This window comes from Pholcus phalangioides, unplaced genomic scaffold (assembly GCF_987345545.1).
Source record: "Pholcus phalangioides strain wild (caught in Gottingen) unplaced genomic scaffold, Ppha-v1.0 ptg000042l_1, whole genome shotgun sequence".
NCBI classification, from domain to species: Eukaryota; Metazoa; Arthropoda; class Arachnida; order Araneae; family Pholcidae; genus Pholcus; species Pholcus phalangioides.
In genome coordinates this window covers 19,450,296-19,475,928 of record NW_028301628.1, presented here as the reverse complement: position 1 = coordinate 19,475,928, position 25,633 = coordinate 19,450,296, and the positions used below count along the sequence as shown (strand labels likewise).

Below are 25,633 nucleotides of genomic sequence, written 5' to 3'. Positions count from 1 at the left end.
TTGGCAACATATTGAAAAAGTTCAGTTTGTTTACAAACAAATAGTGGAAAAATTTGAGTTTGCGTAACTTTCACGTGATATGTAAGTTCTGACGGTGTTAATTTTGACCGCTTTTGTTTTATAATTTTTTTAGCAGATGCCGCGCGTAACATGAGTTATAATGAATCATAATTATCAAAAATTATGATTCTTCTTAATCCATATTACCAATATTGAATTATATTCATATTGTGTTGAAATAATAATTTTGCGTAATTATTTATCCGTAGTCTTGAAAAATTAAGACCAATTGTTCTGTAGATGTGTGAAGTTTTATTTTGTTACGAAATCTAACCTTTTCCAGTCATCAATACAGGATCAGAGATGGTGTAAAATGGTAGTGGTTCTTAGCGGGCCTCCGAATCGGCCTGGGGTATTCTAGGGAAAGGAAGGAAGGGGCCATGGGAGTGAGTGGAACATGAGGGTGTAAATATGTAAGCTGTTATTTCCAGCTAACGGCCGTATTCACAGAGTTTAATTGCAATTGTAGGTTAAAGGATTAGAGATCGACACGGATTTGTTAAAATCCCTAATTTAACCAATTCGTTTGGATCGCTAATCCTTTAACCTACGATTGCAGTTAAACTCTGTCGATGAGTATGGCTGTAAGTGCAGGTCCTAAAGAATTGATTATTACCCAGGAATTCATAATTTTGATATGACCCTCATAGAACCAGGAGAGGCTGCTGTTCGGTCATGTAGGCATCGGGTTGGACTCTCATTCTAAGGATCCAGCTTCGAACACTGTTGACGACACAGTGGTGGTCGGTTGAAGTTAGTTTTCCAGCTTTGAGGTGCAAATGTGAGCCGGTCTCCCATATGAAATAATCTCTCCACAGAGAGAAATTAATCATTTCCGTTTTTAGTTTAGAAAATAGTACACAGATGGCAACATGAACATGAAACAAGTGCAACATAAATGCATTAGGTTCATGCATACACTCAGGACACATATTTCGGCATGTGCTGATTCTTTAGAAATTCTGTAGAGGGATATGTATGAGGTGCATGTACGGTTAAATAGTAGTGAAACCAGAAAAAGAGCGAAGTTCATTGATCTCTATATATAGCCCAGAGGTTCTTATTAATGGGATTTTTTGTTCGCTATAAATTTATGCATTTTTTTCATGATTTTCAGAAATTTTAAGGCAGTTTTTCATTGTTTTCAGTAGTTTAAAGACATTTTTTTAAGGATTTTCAGAATTTAAGGTATATTTTCATATTTCTGAGAATTATTTTGCATATTTCAGCAGAAAATGTTCTTGGATTTTTCTAAAGCCTACCATAAAATTCCTCACGATAGGCTTTTCCTTAAATTTTCAAATCTTGGTCAGAATGTAAAATTGCTTAAATGGTCAGAAGCTTTCCTAAAAAATCATAAACAGTTTATACATATTAAAGATCATGACTCACCATTTGCCACTATAAATTCGGGTACTCTTTAGGGAGCGGACTTCTTGCTTTATTGTTTTTAATATATATATAATCGTTCTCCCTGAAACCCTCAGCTGTAACATTTGATTTTTTGCTGATTGTGTAAATTACAGCACAATTAATCACAAGTCTGATCAAGAAATTTGACAATGTAATCTTGTTTATATCTCATACTGGTGCTTATTTTGGCATATGCCTATCAACATCTCTAAAATAGTTTTCATGAGAGCTTCTCGTAAATCTCTTCCCCCCCCCCCCCAAATTTTCATACTTGATCAATAACGTAACCCCAACTGAAATTCCTCAATTTAAATACCTGGGTGTCATAATCTTAGCTGCCTTACATTGAATAATCATATCGATTATGTTTCCCAGAAATGTCTCAATGAACTTTTCTTCCTTTGCCACAACCTCCAACACACTACTTGAGACATCTGACTTCTCTCTACCAAACTTATATTTCTCCCGCTCTTTCATATGTAGCTGAAGTGTGACACCCCCCCCCCCACCTACTCGTTACTCACAGACTTATCTCTTGATTAGGCATGTTTTATGAGATTACATGGTCATCTGAATTCTGATACGTTTGGTATTCTGATTAAGAATTCTTGTCTCTAATAAACTTGACCACTCCAAAAAATTAAAACCTATTTTTGCTTCTACCGGTTGTTTTGAATATGGTTTCTTTCCTAATACCATAGTTGAATGGAACAAACTCCCCTCTACTATTTTTGACCCCACGATCACTGATTTCTTGTTCAGTGTTACAAAATATCTATTTGTAAATCAACCACATCCTCTTGTATAGACCTCTAAACCAACAATATCGTATAAATAAATAAAAATGAAGAGGGACTTTTTTCCTCCCAACCTCCCTCTTCACTAGCTTCATTTCCCACGACTGGAAATTTTGTGACGATATCAGCAATAATTGACAACTTTACTTACATTTGGCATCATTTTTTGTAATGCTCTGCAGTTTTTCAGCAATATTAGCATATAATTGGCAATTTTACTTGTGTGCCTTTGGTGTCATTTTGGACAATGTGATTGTGGATTTCCCATAATTTCCTCAAGGTCAGACTATTTATGAAGTCATGTTTTTAGGCTTTTATGACATATTTAAAATTTTTTAGGGCATAAATGTATTTTTTATGGAGCATATTCTGTCGGTTTTTAAGTCATAAAAATCCTAGCCCTATAAATTACATATTAGCTTTTCTGAACTATTCTAACCAGATGAATTCCAACACAGCCCCATGTTATTGTTTTAAACTCTTAAATGTGGATTGGGAGAAACCTAATTGTGTATGTTCATAGAATCGACCTGTATTTTATGGGCAGACCAATTTTTCCAAGATAATCTGGCGGTTGAGAGAGACTGTTGCCTCCTCCCCTCTCCTCTGAAAGCTTGCCTGCAATCTATGACATAGGAACAGTAATAGACAGAGAACATTGAAAGGACCTTGACCAAAGTTAAGCCTTTATGTCAAAGTTCAGCACTTCTGTGTAGCAGGGTTCCCTCTGATTTTTTATCAATTGTAGCAATTTGGCTAATCAGTTTGAAAAGTTGTAGCCAAATGAGAGATAACCTTAGTTATTAATAGATATAAGAGATAACCTTAACCAGTCAAGTGGTTACGACGGCGTTTGCCGTCGCTGCCATACGTAATGTTGGTGCCTACAACGGCATTTACCGACGCGCAGACTTTTTTGGGTCTTTTTCACCAGTCAAGTGAGCATTTGCCGTCGCTGATATACGTAATGGTGTTGCCTACGACGGCATTTGCAGACACACAGACTTTTCAGTCTTTTTCTCAGATATGACGAAATAATTTGTCATACATGTGCTGCCATCTCTGTATAGCCATCCTTCTACTTTATTATCTCATCACCAGATGGAGTTGACAATTATATTTCAAGGTCTGAGATTATTATTACTATTATCTTTGTCATGCTTTGCAAAGCTGCATCCCCATCGCTTTTGTTTCAATTTCCAATTCCCTTGCGAAGATGTATCTGTTTTATTACTCATATATATCTTTTAGCAAAGGTTCAACTACTATGGTTCCACATAAATCCATCAACAGCATTTCTTTTAGTCACATGACATTATGACCGCCCCTCCCCACTTTTGGGGTGTCATATTATGTCTCGACACATTCGAGCTTTAAAAAAACGTGCTATAAAAAATATTTTAATATTTCAAACTTCCAAGAAAAGGAAAAAAAAAGGGAAAAAGCGTGCGCATCTTCGAAAAAAAGTAGGCACTGCAGGTAACGCTCAGAGAAATTAATTGAACAGTTGACTGGTTAATGAATTAAATTGACACGCCATATATAAAATATGCATTCCAAAACAACTTATATCAAGTTCAAGATGGAAAAATAAATCAAAATAAAAATTGTTTAAAATAAAATATAATGTATACAGTATAAAAAATATTTTAATTCTCGAGTTCACTCAGATTTTTTTGCTGCCCATAGAGATGTAAAATTCTTGAGAATAATCTTTTGGAGAATATTCTCTGGTAGGACAGGACTACTATTATAAATAACTTGAGAATATTCTTATAAGTTCTTGATGAGAATATTCTCCTGTTATTTATAATATAGTTACATAAAAAATCCTTAAGAATATTCTCTGGAAGGATTACTTTCATAAATTACTGAGGAATACTCTTATAGAAAATAATAAGAATTATTCTGAAGTTAATAATAGTCCTTCCAGAGAATATTCTCCTTGATGTGAATATTCTTCAGTTACCGAAATCTTTCCAGAGAGTATTATCAAGAATATATGTAAAATAACATGTATTATAATAAATAATCGTGATAAATAACTTGAGAATAATTATTATTTTCAATAAGAATATTCTCTAGTCATTTATGGTAGTAGTCCTTTGAGAGAATTATTCTCAAGAATATTCTCTGTCCCCATCTCTCTTCCTGTCAAAAAATGGGTATATTGCAGTTTGTAGTAGAGATGTCTGTGAGAATATTCTCCTGGATGTAAAGATTGGAGAATAATCGAGAATATTCATTTTTCTTTTAAATAATTTAAATTTTTTTATTAATTTTATTTATATTGTGAAATATAAATCAGTTTTCATTGCCTGAAACATTTACAACAAAACAATTTTTGGTGTAATCACCCTGAATGACAACTTTTAGTTCGAGAATATTCTCAAGATCATGAGAGGTTTTAAAAGTTTGGTTATAAAGATTTTAGAAAAAATTTAAGATTAAACCTTAAAAAATTATTTTAAAATTAGATAAATTTTCAGAAATAAGTTCATAACACAAAAGAAATTAAACCAAAGTTAATTGATAAAGGAAACTATTCTTATATAATCACCTTCATTCTAAGAAGATACAGAATTGTTGTTTTCTTCAATGCACGTACACTTAAATTCTGTATCACTCACATTTCTTTAAAAGTTGTGCAATTCAGCCCTGTTGGTTTAATTTTCTTGCTTTCAAACTTAAATATTGTGGTCTACAAACTTCAATATTCCCATCTTCTTGACAGGAAGAGAGACGGAGACAGAGAATATTCTCTCAAAGGACTACTATTATAAATTACTAGAGAATATATTCTTATCGAAAATAATAATTATTCTCAAGTTATTTATCACAAGATTTATTTATTATAAAACATGTTATTACATATATTCTTAATATACACCCTGGAAAGATTTCCCTAACTGAAGAATATTTTCATCGAGGACAATATTCTCTGGAAGGACTTCTTCCAGAGAACTTTATTAATAACTTCAGAATAATTTTTATTATTTTCGATAAGAATATTCAGTAATTTATGAAAGAAGTCCTTCCAGAGAATATTCTCAAGGATATTATATGTAACTACATTATAAATAACAGGACAATATTCTCAAGGTATTTATAATAGTAGTCCCCAGAGAATATTCTCATTCTCCGAAAGATTATTCTCGAGAATTTTACATCTCTAGTTTGTAGACCACAATATTAATGTTTGAAAGCAAGAAATTTAAACCAACAGGGCTGAATTGCACAACTTTTAAAGAAATGTGAGTGATACAGAATTTAAGTGTATGTGCATTGAAGAAAACAACAGTTCTGTATCTTAGAATGAAGATGATTATATAAGAATAGCTTCTTTTATCAAACAACTTTGGTTTAATTTTTTTTGTTGTGAACTTATTTCTGAAAATTTATCTAATTTTAAAATTTTTTAGGGTTTTAATCTAAAGGTTCCTAAAATCTTTATAACCAAACTTTTAAAACCTCTCATCATGACCTGGAGGATATTCTGAGAATATTCTTAAACTAAAAGTTGCCATTGGGGGTGATTATACCAAAAATTGTTTTGTTGTAAATGTTTCAGGCAATGAAAACTGATTTATATTATGACACAATATAAACAAAATTAGTAAAAAATTAAAATTATTTAAAAGAAAAATTAATATTCTCTATTATTCTCCAATTTTTTACCTCACATCTCTAGCTGCCCACAATTCAAAAGCATTTTCAAAATTGAATTTTTGCCTGCTGAAACCGTTAGAAAAAACAGAGATACATGTAAAAAAATATGAATACAGTATATTTGTACTTTTTACATGCATTCTGTTCTGTAATGGTGTTTTAGTGAGGTTCATGATACTGTGAGGGAAGGACTGTGGTTGACTAAAGTGTTCAAACAATAGGTTGTTTTTTGCATGTAGGCTCTTTGGGGTGCAGTCAACTAGTCGCGGCTCCAAACGAAGTTGATTACCCCTGTCAACACCCACCCCAACCTCCTCCGGAACAGTACCAAAAGTGTTGTAACTGGCCAACAAAAATTTTACTTCTGGGTTTTTGCACATGCATCAAATGTCCGATTCGACCATCAAGAAGCCGAATGGACACTCACGATTTGGCAAATTTGATCTTCAATTTATTTGCCAAATGAAATATTTTGCCGTGATTTGGTGCAACAGCGATCACAGCACGAACCCTGCTGTTTAGTAAATGCTTCTTAATTCAGCAACTCACTGTAAACACAATTTTCCTATCCCCAACATTTCTTGATGAATTGAAAACTGGATTCTCATATATAGTATCATAGTCATTGACTTTTACTGTGTTTTATTATTATTATTCATTCATTCACTATTTAATTTCAGGTCAGAAATTATTAACTTCAAATGTAAGAAATGTCGAAGCTTATTGTTCACTGGTTCTAGGGTTATTGATGCCCATAGCAATGTGTTTAATCCTAACATAAATTCTACTTGTGATCGGGAAAAATCTGAAAGTGTCTGGTACTTGGGCGAGGATAAGCTTGAGGATTGGATGAAAAAGCAAATCGAAGAGGTACAAATGCTTTTTGAAATAAAATCTATTTCTTTTAAACAACACGCAACCTCTCATGCACACATTAAATATCAAGGTTGATGAAACAAAATCTGTCCTGTAAATTTAAGAGGGACAAAAATATAAGGAAGCCAGATAACAATTCATTTTGCTGAAGAAAGTCGCCATAGGCATTCATACAACTTGTTGAGGAGGATATACTGTCTGTGGAAAAAGACTTAGGTTGGTTCATTATGGTCGGTGGTGGGACACTTATGGTGAAGCTCGATCAAGAATAAGCAACCCAGCATGCTTTCATGTGGTACGATTTAATTCATGATTGTGCTCATTTGTCATATTACAAACATTGTACAGTAGAGTCTCGATAATCCAAAGTGAACGGAACACCAGGGTCACTTTGGATTACTGAGAACTTGGATTATCCTAATAAACAAGAGAAATAATCTTTTAGTGGGGGGGGGGGGGGAGAGGATTGATTGATATCTAGCCCAGGGGTTTTTAATGAAATTTTTCTCAAATCTATGAATTTATTTACTCTCACCTATTTTAATTCAACAGTTTGGTTGGTCATTAAGATTAGGGTAGCCAAAACCGATGGTCTCTTTATAAGAGAGGCTGACAAATTTTTTCATACCCTATATGCTTTTTTTGTTTGTTTTTTTCACACTATGAATATATATTGAGGGACTAGCGAAAACTTCTGGTGTGGAATCAGGATCATCAAAACTAGAATGACTCATATTCATTGAAAGAATTAAACAAAGCGGGTTCTTGTGAAAAACAGTGAGGTCTGAGGAAGAATTGCTATAAATCCAGTACCTCATATTATCCGGAACCTTGAACTTACGAGACTTGAAATATGTTAAGACTACTGTATTCTGTGAAAAAGGTAAATTTTTGGATTTGAAGTCATTTGAAGGATTGTGTTTCAGTTTGTCCTTAACATTTCCTCAACACTTATGGTCAGCAGGAGAATTTAATGAAACTAAAACAAAACTTGTATTTTTTAGGGTCTTGGATGGTATTTATTAGCCCTTAACATTTCTTGTTTTAGTTTCACCTCTAGTTTTGAGAAAACTGGTGCACCATGACTTGGTTTGTACTGAATGGAGCCCAGACATTAAAACATAGGTGTAAATATCATTCCATTCTCATGCTTCAATTAGCCAACCATATATTAGTTTTTTTTTTTTTTATGCAAGAAAAGACATTTTAATTTTTATAACAGTTTATTTTTGAACACCAATATTTACTACAAACGTGATATCCTTAAGTGAGAATACAGCATAAAATTTAAAATGTCAGGTATGAAGAATAAAAAAATCTTAGAAAATAAATTACCTTTTGAGTTAGATAAGACAATTGAATGAACGATGTATTTGAACCAAAATTGCAAAAAAGAACCATGGCTATATGCGTTTTGGAACTATAGGAAGTTCCTTCATCAGTAGCAAAAACAAATTTGTTTGCTATTTTTTTCCTATAGTTCCGAAATGCGTATAGCCATGGTTCTTTTTTGCAATTTTGGGTTCAAATAAGTCTTTCATTCAATTGTCTTAAAAGTATCTTGTTTATTAAAATTTTTTATTTGCACACATTTAACCAGTTTTCTAATAGTACCAACTATGAGCTTCACTACAAAATAAAGACTGATCATTTCATCTCTTCCTTTTGTTTTTAATATTTTGTTGAGAACTAAGTTTTAAATAATAAAAAATCTAGCAAATGAATATTTTTTTTTTGACAACTGCATATTTCTTTTATAAATCAAGTAAGCATTATATTAATTTTTTTGCCCCTTCCTCTTTATATTTCTTAGGCAGATTGGATAAAGGGAAAATTATCTTGTCCAAAGTGTCAGAATCGCATTGGCTCTTTCAATTTCGTAAGTGGATCAAAATGCCCTTGTGAAACAGCTGTTTTACCTCCAGTTCACATAGTTAAGACAAAAGTAGATTACGAGAAAATTATAAAATCTGATTAGTAGAAATCGCATCTGTACAATTATTGCCTGTATATAAGCTATCCAAAAAACTAAAACTCATCAATAAATTCAGCCATTTTGCAATATTTTATTCTTGTGAGGTGTAGATAAATGTTCCTGTACTATATTTTGCGGCCACTCAAAATTAGATAGCCCTTTGTCTGGGCTCTCTGCAAGGTGGCTAGACTTCACATGTTGGCCGTGAAATACTCAAATACACCAATTAAAAATTTAACGAAGCTACCAATTCAAATGAAGAAAGGGAATGACTCAAAAAGATACTTTATTTTTGAACTATATTATCATACATGCAAAAGATTACATGTCTCTCATGTAACAAAAAAAAAGTTTAAAAAAAAATTATTTTCCATAAGCTGAAAAACATAACATCAAGCCTAGTTCCAATTTTGTTTTCCTCTTATGTATTGTGAAATTAATTGTATAAAACGATAGGTATATACACTGTAGTCTGGGGAAAACATGAACACATAAATTTCAGATTTTTTCACACAAAAAAAAAAAAAAAAATTCAAAAAGGAATTATTTTTTCTTAAACAATAACTCAAAGTGAATGCTGTTATCTTTTATGATGATTTAGACTAGATTAGGAGATTTGTTTTTGCTTTTTTACATAACAGACACAATATTGTGCATTATTAGTGCATACCAAAACTTTAAATACAAGTGTCGATGTCAATACGTGGAAAAAAAATGTTTTTACAATTCTTGCCATACATTGTGTTTAAGAACTTATTAAGATAAACATGCACATATTAAAAATAAATTCCAACAGAGCCCTTATTTCAATTGATAAATATTTAATGTCCTTTACCATGATGTCCAAAAAAAGTCCATTAACATAAACACAAAAAAATACAACCTCTACAACAGCATTTCCCAAATTTTTGGCTGAAATCAGGAGAAATTTTGAATGATGCCGGGGAGTGGGAAGAAGGGTAAAAAATGTGATGATCTGCCTAAATTGGGAGAATTGGCCGGTCTGTACTCTATATATAGTATATGAGAGAGAAAAATGGAACTTGTAGGGAAGTGTGAATGATGTGGTTTGTCACGAGAGAGCTCTACTGCATTCATCTTTTCCCTCTTCTATTTCTAACTAGATTTATCGCTGAACCTTCAAACACTTATTGGTTAAATCTGTTACCAAAAGCCTGTACGTGACGGGGGTTAAACACTGTTCAGAATGAAACCATATATTGTTCCATGAGAAAAAAATTAGTTTTAATGCAGTTGCACTATGCTCTAGAATAGTATTTCCTCAAAGTGTGTGTCACTGCTCGTAAAGGCGTCCCAGCTAGCTAGAGATATTGATTTTTTTAAAACACTTTTTCTGAATATAAAAATTATGTTTAAAAAAAGTCAACGAAATATATGCAATGAAAATATGTATTAACTACAGTTACACAGATTTTTATTTAGTCTTGTAATTTTAAATATCTATCAATTATACACCAGACTAATAATAACGAAAATCAAATCCACATCAAAATACAGACTTGCATCAATTATTTAAGAGCTATTAAATGAAAGGGAAGGGGGACAAAAATAATATTAGTTTCATTGACATGATTGTAAGAAATAGGATGTAAAAAAACATTCTCATTATATATCTTTTGTAACGTGCCAAAAGAAAAACTTTTGGAAAAGCAACAAACACCCAAAAGAACTGTAATGATGGTATGGATTTATTGTGCCTGTACATACATGCATGAAAGTGTACATTTAAGAGAAAAGAATTTGTCATCCATCATGGTATTTGGTAACTTGGGTGTCTCTCATGGAAATAATTTAAAAAAAACTATTTCAATAAGCAACAAAGTCTTGGTTTTTCACTTGAAAATTTTTGTCATTTTTCAAGGTGGCATGTTACTTCAAGTTATGGAAATATATATGTATAGGATATAAATTATATCAATTATTTATTTGATATTCCTCAATAAAAATTTTCATCGGTGAAATACACAGTTGGGAATTTTTCAACTTTGAATATTTAATTAAATATTTTATTCACTTTCCACACAAGCTATGAAGTTATGCCACAACAATATGAAAAATTCTAAAACAAAGAAAATCATGTTTCAGACTGAAAAATAAAACATATAGTACATCTTTTATCATTTACAATCCGAAACTTGTAATACCTGCCCTTTTTAATTTTTCAATACACTAAAATGCTTCAAGAGAATTGATGTAATTTACAGGTTTGTTTATAAAGAATATTTTTTTCCTTTGTTTCACAAGATCGAATTGTAAAACTATCCAGCTGAACAAAAACAGAGTTACATAAGTAATATTTTAATGAAAAGTTTATAAAAACATTTTTTCAACATGCTAGAAATTATCAGTCATTATTGATAATACAGATTAAAAATAAATTGTTTTGAAACCATATATGAAAAAAAACACATTTCACACACAACAGTTAGAACTACTTGTCACAAATAGAAAATGAGTGGAGACTGAAATCTAGTCTATGTAATAATTTCTTGGCTGAATATAGGCTATACATCACAAAGTTTAGGAAACAACATATTTATTCCATGAAGGACTGAAGCAGTAAGAAAACTGAAATCGATAAAATTTCAGCACTTGCACATTACTGGAAAAAAAATAAAAAGGGTTTCTCACTCTTTTTTTTTTTTTTCAAACAAGATACTCTTATATATATATAATATATATAAAGTTAGACATTCATACATACCGTATTATGTTTATATGCAATTGTATGTGTTATATGTACAATTCAGTGCAAGTCAAATGCAAGACTTTTGTTTAGTTGAATAGGAAAGATATTGGAATTACTGTCCTTGGTGATAATGCACAGATTTGATTCTTTATTCAATTGCTAAAAGCCTGCATTTGCTTAATCTACTAAATCAGTCATCCTAGAGACTGTTTTTTTTTTTTTTTTTTAACAATCCAGCAAGCTTGATAAATGTTATGATAATGAAGATATAGCTACATTGTGGTTTGATGCACCTTCACCAATATTGGCAGAAGTTTGTACCCCTGGAACTGTAGGCATAGCCAGGATGGTTTCTGCTTCATCATCATCCTGAAATATTTTCAAATAAGCAGATATTTTATTAGTGTTTTCAAAATTAAAAAGAAACATTTTAAAGAGGCAAAGTCAAATAATAAAAATTTTCAAAACCTTATCTTTTACTAAGAAAAGCTATTTTCTTAACATATTAGCATTTCACAGCTCTAAATTTACTTCATGAATCTAATTCGCTCAACTTACTTCTGACTGTAGCAACATTCATTGATAGCAAAGCTAGCTACAGTAGACTCTCAATAATCCGGCCCATTCAGTAACCTGGCATTTTTAGGAAGGTTTTCTTCACGCATAGAAGAGGAAAACATGTTGCTGCATGTCTGTGTGCACATTTATATATTTATATGATTACAAATGAGCTTTCTAACCTAACTTCCTGTAATTTGGCACACCCTGGTCTGATATGTGCCGGATAAGCGAGTCTACTGTATTACATATCAAGTAACTAAACGATTTTTGATGGAATTTGATGAAGAAAAGGACAAAATTACAGCAGGTGAATTTATTTAAATTAGTTGAGAACCCAGTCGGATTATTCCTTCACAAATTGTTTCACATTGGAAACAAAGTTACCATTGGTACGAGCAGTTCTTTTTTTGATATAATAAGGAACAATCACTATTTTGAAAACTGTTGTGCTTGTGAATGCAAATGGGTGAACCAACACTTTAAAGTATTAGGGAAATTGATCATATTGAAACTAGTTTGAGTGGATTTATTAAGAACAAATGCAGCATGTTAGATAATGTGCCAGAATCAGGATATAGAAGAGTTGATCCACTTTGCCCAAGAATATTTAGAAGACACCAACGAATAGGGCAAATACACAAAAAAAATAAATAAAAGTCCTAATGCATTTCAACACCAATGGGTGCAGTCTTCAGAGGAAAAATTTAACCACTAGTTTCGCTGACTGAGTTTCCCATTTGGGTTGAATACCAAATCTTCACGCTCGGTTATAGTAGCAGATTTGTAGTCATACCCTACGATCCAATACTCTCACTGAAGATCAAACCGATTCTTAAAAAGTTTAATCTAACAACATAGATGTGCCCACTAAAAACTTTGGTTTCATGCCCCCTAAAGATTCTATACCGCAGAATAAACAATGGGGCATTTATTACATTCCATGTGGCGATTGCTCTCTTGGTTATATAGGACAGACAAGGAAACCCATAAAAGCAAGATTAAATGAACACACTTGCTGTGTTAAGAATCAGGAATGTGAAAAATTGACCATCACCGCTCACTGTTGGCAAGAAGGCTACAAATTCAAATTTCAAGAAGCGAGAGTTTTTCACAAAGTCAAGTCCACAGTTGATCTAGATTTCTACGAAGGCATATATATTCGGGCCTTCAAAAATATACTAGTGAACGATAATAAATCTACACCCCTGATCGCAACACCATGGCTTAAATTCATTTCGAGCGGGAATTACAAGAAAATTCGAATGGACCAATCGGATAGCACTATTCCGCAAAGGTCCAATCAGGATGCTGCATTAGTATCTCACGCAGGCTCACAGCTTCATTCTGACCACGACGTTTGAAGTGAACAGACGTACTTCTTCTGCTGAGCAACCGAGCGTGAAGATTTGGTATTCAACCCAAATGGGAAACTCGGTCAGCGAAACTAGTGGTTAGATTTTTCCTCTGAAGACAGCACCCATTGGTGTTGAAATGCATTAGGACTTTTATTATTTTTTGTGTATTTGCCTTATTCGTTGGTATCTTCTAAATAAAGAATCAGGATAGTTGATTTTTTTAAAATCACAATTTTTGATTTTAATAATTTTTTAAACAAAATATATATTTAAATGTATATATTACTAAAACACTAGTCATTAATCTATATATTCTTAGAATGTACAATTAAAGAAATCTTAATTTATAAAGATAACTATTTAAAAAATATTTGCAAACAAGATAAAGAATCATATACTGAGAGTTATATCAGAACATTTTATTGAGAAAAAAACTTGCATTTCTTGAATATATATCTTACATCGCATTGAATAATTTAACCCTCAATAATTATTCATTCGCTTCATTAGAAACACTAGTTTTGATGCTTTGCCTACTCCTAATCTGTTTCACTATCTGGAATGAACTACACCAAATGTTGAAAAAATCCTTTCAGCACAGGCAGTTGATGCTTTGGCCGTTGTTAGCAGGTTCAAATAAATCACATATCACTCTCTGTAATTACATCTTTACCTAAAACATTATAAAAACTATTCGACCACTCAAAACCATTGTATCAACCATTTAAGTTTTAAAAATCACATTTTCGGCATGAAATGGTTCCAACTTCCCCAAAAATTTTAATGTTATTGCCAGGAACCTAGAGCTACAGTTTTCTTTGACAAATTCAAGACCCTTATTTCTCTCTTCTTTTGTAACATCAATTCCTATATTAGAAATCAACACTGATTAGCTTAGAATAAATGCAGCAAAGAATGCATCTATTAATATGATTGTTCATATGCTGAAGAAAGCTTTTTCCATGCTAGTTAGGAATACCCATTCAGCTAGGGAGCAGTTGTTTCTTTGTACAAATCAATAGTTTTGCTATCGATTTCAGAATCACAATCATGTCCTCGACATTTCTTTTTTAAACCAATATTTACAATTTTATTGGAGATGTCACCATTTATTTGAGATCTGTGGTCTTTACAAACTTTGGTAGCAACTGACCAATTTTAACTTAAGATTCAAGAGAATGACAATAACTATACCATTTTGTCTCTACAGGAAGTATCAATGTACTTCCACCTTCTGTATGATACCATGCTTTCGAGAGATGATGATTGTGAAATATACTGTACTTGTAACATGCTTTGTTACATCAGTTTTAACCAAATCTTTGACCAACAGGTTTAAAATGTGGGCACTGCACCCATATGTAAGTCCCAAAAAGCCAAGCTCTTCATCCAGTCTTTCTGGAAGAAACCATATTGGCAGCTATTGTCTATAACAAAACTTGATATTTCACATTCTAAGCTTTCTTCTGTAGACTTCACTAAACTAAAAACCAAATTTGTTAAATAATTTCCAGTATGTAATGAGCCGGATGTGTCAATAGTATCAACATGGATGGCTTTATCACACTGTTTGATAACACACAGAATTTATTCATTAAGGATATTCATCCATCCATCAATTGTCATGCACACTGTTTGATTTTCTAAGACAGCTTTACATCCCATAACTTCATCATTGTAAATCTTGAGCAACCATTTATCAGCTAAATCAGTACGACTAGGACATTTCTGATATTTAATATATATTATAATACTATAAATAATAATTAAAATAATTTAATAAACAATTGAATCACTTTTTGTGTAAATAATTTTATTTGATTAAAACAGGCATTTTTCCACATCTGAAATAAATTGATTTAAATCAGTGATTTTTTTTTTTTAAATCAGCTGATTTAAATCACTACAACCCTGGCCAGAATCAACAAGCAAAGCTATGCATAAGGAAGCCAGCTAAAAATAATTATAAACTCTTATTTGTTAGATGTTACTCTAGGTATTCAAACACACATTAAGCTTCTAGAGGAGTTCATGAAAAGGGACTTTGGTTAGTCCAGTACAAGCTGCATAAAACTATCGATATTTAGCAACCCAATATGTTTTCGCATGGTGTGACTTTACAACTTGTATCAACAACTTTAGTTGTTACTATCAACAACCTCACTGTTACTGCTGCAGCAAGAATTCCCTAATTTACATGTAAAAAAATTTTCAGTTTCATATAACCACAAACACAGAATAACTAATGATTTATTCCAAGATTAAATTTGAAACTATTTTTAAAAAAATGACTATTTTGTCACAAATTCAATATTCAAATGGAAATAACTGTGTTATGACATTATGCAATATATTTCTGCACTTATTTATTACAATACAAACTCAAGCTAGTTAAATTAATGGAGCAAAAGTTGGAGCAATTTATTAGACATACTACTTACATCATTAAATCCAAAGCATTCTGCCATATCTTTCTCCTTTTGCTGCATTCTTCGTTTCGCAAGCTCCTCCTCTCTCAGAGCAAATTCTGTTGACATACTCACATTTGAGTCCTTCACATTTTCCAACAATGTTTCACTGACTACACAATGAATGAAAAATTTAATTATTTTAAAAAATGTAGTTATCAAAATACTATACAAAATTATTTTCAATTATTGCCACATCATTTATTCAAAGATTATTATTATTATTATTTATTGCAATCCTCCACCAGTTGAAATATTAAAAGTATAGTAAAGCCTTGATTAACCAAAGAGGGTAAGACTAACCACATTGAATATATTCAGAACCTGTTGCATAATATATTACAATGTTTCTGAAACTTTTTGAATCCAAAAGGACCAGTAAAATGTCTAAAATATTTCTATGGACCACTGTTAGTAGACCAACCATATAACTTACAATTAACAGGATTCCTGTATCTTCAAGTGACATTTTAATATGATAGTCCCGTTTTATGAATCAAACTCATTTTTTCAATAGCTTCACTAAAATGAAGATTATGATAAATGAAAATAATTTTCATAACTTGTAAACAATGTTATGATGATTATGACTGGAAATATAAATATTAATCTCATATATCCCACATAAGGGTTTTTTTGGAACTAATTTTCAATTTATCAGGATTTCCAGCAGCCCTTTATTCCTCCTTCATTGGTGATTTTCTCACAATTTTAACAATACTTAATGATTTTTCCATATTCAAGATCCTAATTTTTCCATATTTTTCCCTCAATGAAATGTAATTATCCAGATGATGTTTTTTCATGAAATACTTTTTTGTTTACTGTGATTTGCAATAGCCCTTAATTTCTGTAATTTCAGAAATAATTGGCAATTTTTGAAAACTGCATGTTTTGGCATCAGTGAGTGATATCCCATATTTAGGATCACAATTTCCTGATTTTTTCCCTCGAGGAAATATAATCACCTTGAATAAAGGTATAATTTTTTGATTTGAGCTTGAAGGGATATCACTAATATCAGTTTCATAATAGAGAATATTATAGAATATTATTATAATTTTTCATTCAATTAGAACCGAATTATCAAGTCTGCTTGCGGATCTGTGTCATCGTCAGACCACCTCGGTCTGCAGACAATGGGTTGAGAAATGATATTTTACGACCTCTCTGATATATTAAAACCCCTTCTTTTAGAAACTTGAATACCTGTCCTTTTACTCTAGATATTCTTTGATTGAGCAAAGTCACAATCAGCATTTTCATTACCTTGCGTTTCATCTAATGATGTGTCAGTATGTCCAGTGATATCAGTCATCAAGTGAGAATCATTATCTATGGGAATAGTTGTATCATTAATTTCTTCTATGTTGGACTTTTTTGCAACAGGCAACAAATCAGGATCATCATATACTTCTTCCTCTTCTGCTTCTACTTCTTGTATAGCTTCTAATAATTTAAATAAATTTATTATAGTATAAATAAAACTTAAATGAAATTTCAGGTGTTTTCACAAGTTTAATGCATTTATAATGTGAGAGTTTTGAATTTTTTTTCAAAGTAAGCATTACATTTCTCATTCAGACTTTTTAATTTCATAAAAAATAACGAACTATATTTTCAATGAACAAATTTTCTTACCAACTGGCATCAGTGGGTTAACACTCGCACTAAAACAATATACACATATTTAATAATGTATCATTTAAAGAAAATAAGCAGTACCTTTCTGATGCTTTGGTGGTCGACCCCTCTTTTTTCCTTTTCGCTTAGGAGCAGCTGTTTAAAAATATAAAAATTAAATAAATATTGTGTTTGATAACAAATGAGAAGTTGAATTCTTTTAAAGTTCCTGTAAAGATAAGATGCCTTTTAATACAGTCAAACCTTGTTAGTGTGTCACCCGGTTAACACGTCACTCAGCTTACAGGGTCACTTTTTGGAAGTCCCACTTGTCTTCGAGTAGGAATTGGCACAGCTATGCTTACTCGGTTTAACGAGTCACTCCACTTACTAATTCATATTTTTGCTCTTCCAAGAGTGACTCATTAACGAGGTTTGACTGTACATATATAATTTTCTCCTTTAATTGAAAAGAATTTTAAAAAAAGATCATTAGAACCATTTTAAAACATTTTCGGTAAACTCCCAATGCTTGAAGTCATGTTCACAAATAATGCAATCTAAAGCATAAATCAACATATGAGAAGTTACGGTACAAATTAACTTTTAACATTAAAATATTGATTTAGAATTAATTATTAATACTCTACAGACTTTTATGAAAAACTAAACGTGCTGCATAGTAAAGGAAACCATCATATCAAAATAGTAATGGGTGATTTCAATGCCAGAATTGGAGAGAGAAGAAATGGTGCACGAAACGAAAGAGGAAACCGACTCGTTGAATTTGCAGAGAATGAACAGTTATGCATCATGAATTCATTTTTTAAGAAGAAACCCCAAAGAAAGTGAACTTGGAGAAGCCCAACTGGAACAACTAGTGAGATCGACTACATCCTATCCAGTAAGAAGCATATGGTCCGAGACTGCAGTGTTCTCAACAAATTCAATGCAGGAAGTGATCATCGACTGGTTAGATGTAAAATAAGGCTTAACACTAGAATGGAAAGAGCGAAACTTATCAAAAATATAAAAACTGTCATCGATATGGTAAAGCTTCAAGAACATCAATATAAATTCCAGTTAGAGATGAAGAACCAATCTGATTTGCTATTATAAATTATAACACCGCTGAGGATGAACAAGATGTCACCACAATGAACAAAACTTTAACCACTACCCTAAAAGAAGTCACTAGAGAAAAAGAAATCAAACCGGTGAAGAAAATAACAGAAGAAACTTATGAAAGACTGGAGAGAATTTCAGGTTAAGAAGAATGACCCTAAATCAAAAGTGGAATATGCAGAACTTTGCAAGACAGTACGAAAGCAGATTACAGATGTCAGGAAGTTTAATTGCGATATTGTAAAGAAAGCATTGGAAGATAATTGGGGCTTAAAATCAGCAAAACGAAAACTGTGTTGGGAGAAAGGAAATTTTTGCACTAAAAAGGAAAGATGGAACCACCCTGAAAGATGGAAATGAGATCATTAGTATTGTTGAGGAATTTTATAACTCTCTATACAAACATGAAGAACAGGATCGGAACAAAGGAAAGGGAGCAGGAAGAAAAGAAAATGGAGCTGAATTTGTACAAGTAGCACCTGTGCTGAAAGAGGAAGTCTACAAGGCTATAAGATGTATGAAAAAAGGGAAATGCCCAGGTGAAGATGAGATTTCAATAGACATTATTAAAGAAGCAAGAGAAGAATTTGCCAGTATGCTAGCTGCTTTGTTCACAAATTGTCTCACAAAATCAGATGTGCCTGAAGATTGGAATAATGCAATGATGGTTCTTCTTTACAAAAAAGGTGAAAAAGAGGAGATATTAGGAACTATCGACCAATCAGTCTCCTATCATTAATTTATAAAATCTTCACCAAAGTGCTGACATATAGGCTTGAATCCAAACTGGACGAAGCTCAACCAAAAGAACAGGCAGGATTTCAAAGTGGATTCAGTACAATGGATCACATCCAAACAATCAGGGAACTTATAGAGAGACACAAGGAATGTGAATTACCATCATGTATGGCCATTGATTTTGAGAAAGCGTTTGACTCTGTCTTCACATCTGCTGTTGTTAAAGCTCTAGATGTAATTGGGGTAGAGAAGACTTACATCAATATCATCAAGAAAATATATGACAAAGCAACTGCAAAAATTCATTTGGACAAAGGAAAAGCAAAGATTTAACTTGGAAAAGGAGTCAGGCAGGGTGATACTATCTCACCAAAACTCTTTACCGCTGTTTTAGAAGTATTCAGAAAACTGGATTGGGATAAAAAAGGAATTAAAATAAATGGAGAATTTCTCAACCATTTGCGTTTTGCAGACAACATTGTTGTTATCAGCAGTAATCCAGACGAACTAGAAGAAATGATACAAGAATTGGCGAAGTCAAGTATTCAGGTGGGCTTGAAAATGAATCTGCAAAAGACTAAAGTTATGTTCAACCCCTTTGCATTGAAGAGGGCAATCTTGCTCAACAACACAGATAGAAGAAGTAGAAAGCTATGTATACCTGGGACAAGAAATTACCATGGACAACGGAATCATTAATGAAATAAACAAAAGGATGGAGCACTTTTGGCAAAAACTGTGTAATTCAGTCACATGACATTATGCCTGAAAAGAAATGTTTTTTAACCAGTGTGTGCTACCAAGACTGACTTATGGAGCTGAAACATGGCCACTTACAAGCAAGACGATACAAAGACTACAGTCAACACAAAAGAGCATGGAAAGATGTATGCTAGGCATCACAAGGAGAGACAGAAAACAAATCACTTGGATAAGGAACCACACAAAGTATATGATATCATGGAAAGAATTAAACGTTTGAAATGGAAATGGGGTGGACATATTGCAAGAAGACAGGACAACAGATGGACCACAAGTATTCTAGATTGGTACCCCTGTGGTGTTAAACGTCAGAGAAGGAGTCCCCACGCAGGATGGATTGACGAGATCAGGAAAGTGGCAGGAGTCAACTGGATGGCTAAAGCGTCAGACAGAGCAGAATGGAAAAATTTAGAGGACACCTTTATCCAGCAGTGGATTGAAAATGGTTGTTGATGATCACTCTACACTACTTATTGTTATTTTTTTTTCTCCATTTTCTTTGGCAATGTATGTCTCTCTCTGATTCATTATACAGAAAAAAGAAAAATTGAATAAAAATTTCGAAGCAAGATAAACATTTTTTTTACTACCAAACTTTATTTTTAGAAGGCAAAAGTATTTAAAAAATAAATTATACACAGTGAAACTTTGCTACACACACTGATACTCAATATAACGATAAATCCCTCCACAATAATATGTTTCTTAAAATATTGTTTGATTAATACGATTAAATACTCGACGTGAGTATTTAATCGTATTATCAAACCCAAAAGGTAATCCATTTCTATTGTTTGGTTGCCTACAGTCTAGTGTTGAGCTCCCCTCAATGTAGCCATATCGCTATACTATGATAAATCTCTATGACGAAAATTTTTAGGATAATTTCAAAACAACTATGATACTTTTTTCACGCTAAAAATCATGAATATATTTTTTAATCCCTCACCAATTTTTTGCTCATCCTAGGAAGTATAAAAACATCAATATTTTGCATCATCTGATCACCAAAAGTGTCAAGAAAGTTGTCAATATGGCTATTTTCTGTGCAAAACAGAAAACAATGCACTAAACCACTTCACCAGAGCAGCGCCCACATCTGAATATAATTCATCAATTAAAAAATTGGAATTTTTTGCTGCGTATAGACACTCGCAAATGTGTTTTAAGGTGGTACTAACAAGGCTAATTCAGAAGAGATAACAGCAGCATAAATTTAGTGGCAACTGATGAAAATATACAGTGAAACCTGTATAAAACAGAACGTAAACAGATTGAAATTATTTCCCATTTCAGACACACAGGCTTCTGTTTTATAAAAGTACACCCAAAAATATATGCAGATTTATTTCTATCATTTCGCAAAACTTAAATTTTGAGAATATCACCCCTAAATACAATAAACCAATGAGCATTAAACAGAGACATACATATTATTTTCAATTTTTTCTTGTTTGTTGTTTCAAATTGCTTTCAAAATACATTTCAAATTTCATATTTAATTCAGTGATTGTTAAAATTCAATATAAAGCATTTTCCTAAATAGCAATACAATGAACACTGACTTTTGTCAAAAATGAAATTTTTTTAATATTTAAAATAAAAAAATTTGGGAATCGTATATCAAGCAGTAACTTTTATGAAAGAAAGCTTCTACATCCCTGGTTAACACTTAAATTTTGCTTTTCTTTAACCTCTATGACCTCTAACCTCTATGCAATTTTGTGTTCAAATCCAAGATGTGTTTGAGGCTGGTGGACATCTCTTCACTGAATAAAATGCTAATATACAGTATCGCTAAAATTGTGAATAATAATTCAGTCTCTCTTCCCTATTCCTCTCCCGAACTAGTTTGAATGGAAATTAGCAACATTTTTCTAAGAGAAACAAGAGTTGTCTAACAAAAGTAATCATTTTTATCATATAAGTAAATGAAATGCTAAACAGGCTTTTACTAAATTTTAGGTAGTAAAAATCTGCTTCTATCCATTCTATCCCTCATTTCTAGAACCAGTTCAGATGCAACAGTAAGTATTCAATGTTTTTCCAAGAAGTAAAAGAGTTCCTTAACAAAAAGGAGGGATCAGTACGACTTAATTTTTTTCCATTCAAAGGACAAAAACTTGCACTCTGCCAAAAAATCCTTCTGTTCCAGCAGGCTTTTTTAATCTGAAAATAAACTAGATATGCCTTCTGTTTCCATATTACACAGTTTCCATCTTAAAGAGGTTTCCCGTAATTGAAAAGGCATTAGTTATCCCAGAGGTGGCCAATCCGTAGCACACCAAGCATGTGAAAGTTTTTTTTTTTAAATATCAAAGAAATTCTATTTCATTTTTTTAATCTAACAAATTCTCTCCAAAAATTCAGAGCAATTCTTTTTTTATAAATACAAGTTACAAATGGTCTAATCTCCCAAACCTATATTTAGTATATACACAGTAGGTATTCTTAATTACTTACATAGGCATACACAGATTTTTCTCGAGGGGGGGGTTATATATTTTCCCCTTCTGATGGGGGAAGGTTGCATTTTTTCCTGCAAAATAACACTATAATCTTGACTGGGGGGGGGGGGGGGTTTAGAACCCCAAATCCCCCCACTTTGCAAATGCCAATGCTAAATTATAATGATGAATTTTTATTCAATGCATTTCTGTTTGGATTTTCGTCTCTTTCGGGCCATAGTCTCTGTACATCCCATAAACGTACAGGATTCAGGGACATCTGCATAGGGACATGCATTGCGTATCATGATTTCCGGAGGACAGCCCTCAGCCCTCTTGCAAAGTTTACTGGGAGGGTCCCAAGAAGCCTGAGCCCTTAAATTCCAGTGCCCATGATGAACTTATATCAATATATGTGCATACATAATCTGCATTGGAATAATAAAATTTACAACACAAAAATGGAAACAGTTTCTAATTCATAAGCATGGCAAGATGAACATTGCGAAAACAAGAAGACAGCAGAACAAATTTTTTTGGGGTGAGGAAAATGCTCATGTTCCATAAAAACAGGATGTATGCTCTGCAAATCAAAAATAATCTTAATTGTGACACAGTTTGGGAAGAAGTTGGCCAAGTCGTGAGTTATCCACTAGACTATTTCTCTGTTCTGTTCAAGATAGGTTTCCGTCTTAGACAGGTTTTACTGTATTGCATAGGGCGCATGGCATTTCATTGGCGAGCTGTTGATCCTAGAGGCATATTTCTAATTAGAAAAAGTGTATCCAAACAATTTAGGAAAAACGTTAAGATAAGTACATAATAAGTTGGGAAAAACAGTATTAAATATGGGTAAACTATTTTACCTGTATTTTTAATGATGTTTTTTCCCCAACTTTCCTCTGAAAAGATTCAAATATCTCAGTGACAGTGCAAAAAACTTTCTAATTGGGTTTTTTGAGCACAGGGTATCTGTATAAAAAGTTAACACATTTTAATTTTAATAACTATACAACCCCTTGCAAAATGCAACATGAATGACATATCTGAGTACTACACATTATTTGGATACTTTTTCTAATTAAAAGTATGCCTCTAGGATCAATGGTTTGCCAGTAAAACGTCATATGCCTTATTACATATGCACCTTGTATACATACGCTACCTCTTGATGTAATGCAACCCTTCTACAATGATATATATTTTTCTTTCCACAGATTATCATTATATTGAGGTTTCACTGTACTTCTTACTTTTCAACTCATCTGCATAATGATGAACTGTTTATGAGGATGATATAACATACCTGCGCATATGCATGTGTTACGTTACATGTATGCCTCTAGGGGCGGGTCACAAGACATTTATGAATATAACATACCTGCAGAAACAGTTGGTTCTTCTTCTTCAGGCAGTGTACTCTCATCCATTTGAGCAGCTGCATAGCACTGTTCATCAGAAACATCTTTAAGCACAGTCAATTCTCCACCTTCTCCATTAGCAACAGTTAAACCCTCTGCGTCAGATACCTCTGATGCCCTAGGTTCTTGACCCAGCTGAATTACTTCAAACACAACAACCTATTACGATAATAATAAAAAGAAATAAAATATGAAAAAATATTTCAATAATACCGCTGCTTGCCTTTACAGAACTGAATTTTGATTTTTAATTATACCTACAACCAATTTCTTCTACGCTGTGCATGCACGGGATCATGGGAGATGAAATCCCAAAGCTCTCCATTGGTACATGTAAACAAAATATCTTAGCATGCACAGAAAGCTTTCTTTTTACCTGCACAGCTCTGTGCAAGTATAAAGAAAAAAAAGGAAAAATAGAGGGAACATTTCCTACAACTAAAAAGCAACCTATCCAAACATGAAAATAAATACCATGTCTTATCTTTAAGCGTCTTAATAGTCTTCTCAAGGAAAACCAGAATATGCGAGGAAAACATGCCAGCAGATAAGCTCAACACAATACTTACATAACATAAAAATTCAGACATCTGCCAATTTAATTAAAAATTTTGCAAATAGATGGTGGAATACATACCTCAGACATGATACAAATACATTAGGAGACACATACATATGTATACAACAATTTCTGGTGCATACCAATTCATTAGAAATTCTTCAGAGGGATGTTTACAAGGTGTATGTGTGGTATCATGTCTCCATAAAAATCACTATTTTTTAACATATCACTCACTGATGATAGAAATTTCATAAGAATATCAACCTTAATTGGAAACAGTAATTGAACTCTTCAATCATGAAAAACTTGAGTCACTGGCATTTATTTTCAAACTTATTTTAGCATTTATTTTAGCCCATTTTATTTTAAAATATTTCTGGAAGAAATACATGTGAAATGATATCAATTTTAAAGGAGTAATTTTACTTGTCAACTTAACAAGTTTTTTCTTCTATTCTATTCAAGACAACATCTGGATGAGTCTATTACCTGATTATCATTATCTTGACCTTGTACAGATTCGTCAAAGCCAACATTGCCTGAGAAGGAACGGCCAATATTTTCTAAGTCATCATCTTCATCATCTATGTCATCATCTTCTTCCTCACCATCCCGAAGTTCACCAGGAGCTTTCGGTGCACCAATGCGCAATGCCTCTGCTTTGTCATTTTCGGATGCCTCAGGATCATGAATAGCTAAATGACGAATCAGGTTACCCTGAGAATAGAATACTGTTTTAAAAACATTTTTTGTAAAATGCAAATGAAATATTTTTTACTATTAGTCACTGATAGGGAACAAAATTTCTCTATTTATATTTTATTAAAAGCCTCACCCTTTATGTATTTTAAGTAAGTTTTCTCATTTACTTCATTTTTTTTAATAGTGTTATCGGGAAGATTTTAAAAATAGTGAAATCAGAAAAAGATTGGAAAAGTTACAATACTAATTCTGAATGTAAGGAAATAACATGGGAATGCAAACTCAATCCAGAAATTGTGAGATTTAAAACGATATTCATACTAAAAAGCATTTAATCAATAAGTATATGAACAGAGTATAGTTGGAGAG

The 25,633-nt window shown here is 32.4% G+C and overlaps 2 protein-coding genes across 3 annotated transcripts in view; one reads left to right on the top strand and one right to left on the bottom strand.

The window, feature by feature from the left end:
* Positions 1-3: 3 nt before the first annotated feature.
* Positions 4-25,113, top strand: LOC149064601 (E3 ubiquitin-protein ligase RNF180-like). 2 transcript variants are annotated; one of them, XM_089255484.1, is made up of 4 exons: positions 4-81; positions 6,620-6,809; positions 8,629-8,694; positions 25,028-25,113. In XM_089255484.1, coding segments are annotated over exons 1-4 (273 nt in total). In that variant the 5' UTR covers positions 4-79; the 3' UTR covers positions 25,043-25,113. The 2 variants fall into 2 exon arrangements, with proteins under 2 accessions (XP_089111610.1, XP_089111609.1); XM_089255483.1 differs by lacking the exon at positions 25,028-25,113 and having other exon boundaries at positions 8,629-8,879.
* Positions 9,060-25,633, bottom strand: part of LOC149064600 (uncharacterized) — a 33,091-nt gene continuing 16,517 nt past the window's right edge. Inside the window, exons 9-14 of the mRNA XM_089255474.1 lie at positions 25,052-25,279; positions 23,961-24,159; positions 17,610-17,663; positions 17,154-17,333; positions 15,858-15,997; positions 9,060-11,869 (exon numbers count right to left, since the gene is read on the bottom strand). Of these exons, the coding sequence (XP_089111600.1) occupies positions 11,753-11,869; positions 15,858-15,997; positions 17,154-17,333; positions 17,610-17,663; positions 23,961-24,159; positions 25,052-25,279 (918 nt within the window). The 3' untranslated portion in view covers positions 9,060-11,752. The remainder of the gene's footprint in view (positions 11,870-15,857; positions 15,998-17,153; positions 17,334-17,609; positions 17,664-23,960; positions 24,160-25,051; positions 25,280-25,633) is intronic.